Below are 5525 nucleotides of genomic sequence, written 5' to 3' on the forward strand. Positions count from 1 at the left end.
TGTTAATGTAAAGGGAATAATCTGTGGAATGAACACATAAATTTTCAACAAATTAACAACAGGATTAATAATCACGATATATTAAAAATTCAAACTGGGGGGTCACGAACACTAACTTGTGTTATCTTGGAGGTCGTGGCTCAAAAGGTCTGAGAGCTGCTGCTTTGTGGCGTTCTAACTGCATAAAAGACGGTTCTGAGTTCCCTCGTCTTCTGGCCACGGTGGTGCTGTTTCCTCAGAAGTGAAAATGAAAAAAAAAAAAAAAAACCCACAGCAGAGAAAAATGTTTTAGAAACAACCAAAAAGTCCCAGAAACTAGAAGTTCAGAGGGCCGAGGGACGTTCAGCCCCGACGTGAGACTCACACAAGACAAGAAGTTACAGTTTCATCAGTTTATTGATTAACTATAAAATATTGAGTTACTAAAACAATTTCAAAGAAACACTGATAAACGTGGTTGCTGTCTGTAAAAAAAAAAAGAAAAAAAAAACAGTTCCTTACACATATAGTATAGGGTGACAGAATATATCTGCTTTCAGATTCATCTCTAAAATGTACTCTTTGTTTATTTATTTTTTTTGCATTTTTACAAGATTAGACATGTGTATAAAGTATATTCTGATAGCTTTTCTCCCCTCGACAGTGAAGGATCATTTACAAAACTTAGATGATTTTTTTCTATTTACTCTCAAAATAATCTTTTTTTTTTTGTTTTTCTTTCTGTAACAGGACAATAATGATATTGAAGGAACAGCAGACGAAGAACCAGCCTCCAGTCCACCTCTCTCTCTCTCTCTCTCTCCCATCCCTCTCTTTCTCTCTCTCTCTCTAGCAGCTAGCTCCCAGTGCCTGTCAGCAGTATTGCTTGCGAGGCGTAGACAATTGTTCAGAGAGGGGAAGCAAGGGAAAAAAAAAAATGACATTAACTTGCAAAAACGAAACCCCAGAAATGAGCAAAATAATCGCAGCCAAATAACAAAAACAAAAGGAGACGAGATTCAGTAAAACACAAACACAACAACGTCTTATGACACCAAATGACAATGAAGGCAAAGTCGTGGGGGTAAGTGTGGTGACCCCTGCATGAAGGCCTCAGGCTGGGCTTTGGATGGAGACAGGGGGGCAAAAAAAAACAGATTGGAAGGCAATAACACACCTTAAAGGGTTACGGGGGGGTGTCCGTGTGTGTGTGTGTGTGTGTGTGTGTGTGTGTGTGGTAATACCAGGAGATCAGATTATCAGCCTCCTTATCTCCGCTGCTCACACACGGTGGGGAGAAAAAAAAAGTGCTTGAGGAGCTCTGGGGGTAAACAAACATTCATAACGGGCACTTTAACTTGTTCGCTCTGCAAACACCGGGACGCTCCTCAGACACCGAGCAGAGATCTGGACGCCGGGCGCTCACAACTTCTGAACTTGAGTCTGGAGCAGCGTCTGGAGGAGCAGGTGGGGCTTTAGCAGATTAGATCCTCTCAGAAAGCGAGCACACGGAGGCGCTCTGTACCTGGTTTCACTACTTTAATAGACTAGCAGCACATTATCCAACTTTCCTTGACTAGGTGTCTGAGTTTGACATAAATACTGAAACGCTGCCGCCCTGGTGGCCGTCTGTTGTCACTGAAACGTGTCTGGACTTGCCTCCAGACACCGAGCGGCCGTCTCAGGGTGAGTTAAAAACCAAACAGGACACAGCCTACGATAAAATCAGACAAAAGATCTCCAGAGAGTAGAAAATATTAAACCTATTGAATATCAACAAGACAATCTTCAATCTCTGCAGCAGAGCAGAGAAAAGCAAAGCGGGCGGTTAATAAACACATACTGGACAGGACGCTGTGTGTGTAAGTACATGTAAATATATACACACAAATACACACACACACTAAGTATACTATAAACCCATAGACTGGATAAAAACTCTACACGACAAAGGAAGCGAGTGGCGACGAGCTCTAAACTATAAAAGACGCAGCGCTAGCGGACTGGGGAAAGCATCGGATCATTTCTCTGCAGACGCCACCGAGGACGATGGAGGGAGTCGGGGGGCGACACTTAAGAGAGATTTGGCGCGTCACCGTCATCATCATCGTCATCATCATCATCATCATCATAAGGCCTGGGAGAGTAAAGGCCGCCCGAAACGCTCACAATCCTGAGCACGACATTCAACAGTCTCACCTTAAAAACCATTTAAAAAATAGGCACATAGAAACAACTCACGAGCAGCTAAAAGAACCAAAAAAAGAAGAACGTGTTGCGAGGGGACGTGGTTCTGAGTCTTTATCCGGGTCTGAAGGTGAACGCTGGGCGCGCAGAGGAGAGACGGGCGGTCGGTAAATACTCTAGGAAGACGCCCACGACGCCCGGCCTCCTCTGCAGCGGAGCTCAAAGTGCACTCATGTCGAAGGTGATTGCTTGGAGGGCAAACGTGATTAAACAGGGCAGAGATGAACATCCACAAAACGGCAGAAGCAAAAGGAAAAGTACAGTACGTCTGAGGCGGGGACACTCAGAGGTTGCAAACGCTGCAGACAAGACGAAGCCAAACTGTGGATGTTGAGTGTTAAAATTGAATTCTGTTGATCTAATCAGAGCTGGCAGCTCCGTGGCGGGTATCGGTGCCGTGACCTTGATGCGTCTTGGACTGACTGCAGTGTTTACAACCCGGAAAACACCTTAAAGAAAAAATCCACCCACCGGGACTCATCAGCTTCTATATATCTGCATTCAGGGAGGAACTTTGCAATCGAATCGTAGCGTCGACTTTTCTCGGCTAAAGACGTCAGAATCTCCCCAAAGTGTTCAGTCTTGGTGCAAAACGGGCAAAGAACAAACATGGACACGTGTGTCAGGGTGGATTTTTCCTTTAAAAAGAAAAAAAAACGGAAGATGAAAATAAGAAGTTCTCACAATAGTTTCCTTCCTCTCTCTTTAGCCTGAGTCTCTGAGGGAGGCAGAAGTTTGAGTTGCACCGCGGACAGCTTCCTGCCCGCCGTAGGATTGTCAAGGGGAGCTGAAGGGGTTAAGTTAGGGGAGGATTCATTAAGTGTTTTTAAGTGCTCTCTGTTGGACAGCAACGGAAGGAGTCCACCTCTCTCTCTCTCTCTGTGCTCACCTTCTGTCGGTCCTGCTGTTCTGTAGGTACATCTATATGACTGTAACATCACCACAGCAACATCATAATCACAACGTCACGGCGGCGGCGGCGGCGGCGCCGCGTCCGTCCGGCCCGCTGTGGACGGACCGACGGACGGACGGCTGCCCTCCTGCATCCTCATCATTCACAGTTCATTAAAGCTTCTTGACTGTTTACCTCTTTTAGAAAAAAGTACTCTGACATAAATCTATTACATGAAAAATAAAACACTCATATTTTCCTCTATAGAACCGCGTGTGTGGTACATGGGGTGGCTATTTACAGTCGAGTCTGTGCACGTGTGATCTGTGTGTTCGTCTATGCGGGTCTATTTACATACAAAAGGGGGGAAACCGAAGCGCCCATGCAAACCTCCCCATGAACACAACAAGCCAAACAGAATGTGTCGATGAGTGTGTGCAAACGTTTTCAGGAGACGTGCTGTCCTTAATACTGTCCGTAGTGTCTCCGTCTCTGTAGTAGGAGCTGTTCTGACAGTCTGGTCAACGTGGATCGGAGCAGTTCATCGATTCGTGGTTGAGAAAGGATCCATCGTGAATAAAAAACAATAAGAAAATCAGTGATTAGACCACAGGTTGACTTCTGGTGAGGTCCTGACATGATTTGGTTTCAGCAACTCCCAGCGAGTTTCTGTGTGGGTTCAGCAGATGACCGGAACGCCGTCCGTGTTGAAGATCATGCCGGTGGTGGGCTCGTAGGTGCCGGCCAGGTAGTAGAGGTCCTCGCTGTCGGCGTAGCGGCGAGTGTGGGTCATCTGCTCGTACTCCTCCACGCTCACCACCAGGCACTTGTGACTGACCGTCTGCACGTCGTTCTCGTCGCTGTGGGACGACTGGTAGAGGGCGCGCTGCGACACACACACACAGAAAACTACATCACACACTGCTGATGGAGCTCCTCTATGGGGCGGCTGCTGCTGGTCCAGTTTAAAGTCACTGCATTCATCTGCTGGTTCTGTTTGAGCCCAAAGTGGTCAGACAATTCAACACTGAACAAATGAACGTATAAAAGCAAATGTAGACGTAAACATCCATCCATCATCTACACCTGAACCCTCACCAGGGTCATGGGGGGCGGAGCCTATCCCAGCTGACTCAGGGTGAAGGCAGGTTCACCTGGACAGGTAACCAGTCTATCACAGGGCTACACTAAAGCCCCGTTTACATGCAGCAAAAACAGAGATATCTCACTGCGTCTGGTCCTTTGGTTTACACGTAAACGAAGCTACGAGTCACCGAAAACAATCTGAAAACTCCGTCTTTATGTTTGCATGTAGACAAGAAGAGACGGAGTCTGACGTCACAGCGTCATACGTGTGCGACCATGTTTACAGTTCAGCTGCTGTGATAGAAAGTCAATGTGTTCTAGTGTTTTCCTCGTTGTGTCTCTGAAAGCACATGTAGGACGTCTCTGTCGGTCCAAACTAACGACACCTTTATCGTTGATGTACCAGGATTCTGATTGGCTCGCATGGCTTTATGCTTCTCGTTGCACTGCCCCCTGCAGGTCTGGCAGCTCATAGCAGCTCTGAACCACGCGTTCATGCAGGTTTGTGGAGACGAAGATTTTTTTGAAAACGATCTGGTGTGAACGATGTTATTGTAGAAAACGTAGATCCGTTTCTGTGAATACCATCTATGTGTAAACGTGGCCTGAAACAGTAAAACAACACGATTACAGACTCGGGTGTGTCTGAACAGCGCCCGGCTGTTTTTTAGCGTCCACGTAGGGAAGCTGACTGACTGTGAGGAGATGTTCACTGAATTAGATTAAATTCACCGACTCCACCTTTAAGTGATCATATCAACAACGTCAGTGTCTATAAAGCGTGCTGCGTATTAACTCCAGCATCACTGTGTGAAGCCAGAAGGTCCACAGTGAAGGTGAAACCTAATTCAGTTTCTTCTCACCTCCATGAAGTCTTTCCTCTGGATGGACGAGTGCAGAGCTGCTGGTAGAGACTGGCCGCACATCTGATCCCAGTTCTGAGGAGAAAACGGGTTCAATTAGGAAAAAACTGGAAACTCATCAAACATAAAAAAAGTGTTTGTTATTAAATGACTGAATGAATCCGACATACGATGTAGGCATCACGTCTGCTTTACATCAACCCCTTTCACACGTGATGCGTTAATCTGGCGACCGTGTGGATGTGCATCTTAGTCACTCATCCATAAAACACACAATAAAACGCTGCTACGATGGAAAAACACACAAACAGCTTAAAGAATAATGAAGCTAATATGAACGTAATCAGAGTGTTTGTTCCACACAAGACGTCAGGAGGAGCTGCAGTGTGTTTCTTCCTGCTGCTCACAACTATTCCAACGCCTGCAGCAGCAGCGTCTCCAAAGAGAGAGCGTTAACA

The 5525-nt window shown here is 46.2% G+C and overlaps 1 protein-coding gene across 1 annotated transcript in view; it reads right to left on the reverse strand.

Moving 5' to 3' along the window:
* Positions 1 to 377: 377 nt before the first annotated feature.
* The window catches only part of tnrc18 (trinucleotide repeat containing 18), a 56523-nt gene continuing 51375 nt past the window's right edge, over positions 378 to 5525 (reverse strand). Inside the window, exons 27-28 of the mRNA XM_008302114.1 lie at positions 5068 to 5142; positions 378 to 4004 (exon numbers count right to left, since the gene is read on the reverse strand). Coding sequence (XP_008300336.1) covers positions 3798 to 4004; positions 5068 to 5142 — 282 coding nt within the window. The 3' untranslated portion in view covers positions 378 to 3797. The remainder of the gene's footprint in view (positions 4005 to 5067; positions 5143 to 5525) is intronic.

The sequence above is a fragment of the Stegastes partitus genome, unplaced genomic scaffold (genome assembly GCF_000690725.1).
Source record: "Stegastes partitus isolate 25-593 unplaced genomic scaffold, Stegastes_partitus-1.0.2 Scaffold1759, whole genome shotgun sequence".
In the NCBI taxonomy this organism is placed as follows: domain Eukaryota; kingdom Metazoa; phylum Chordata; class Actinopteri; family Pomacentridae; genus Stegastes; species Stegastes partitus.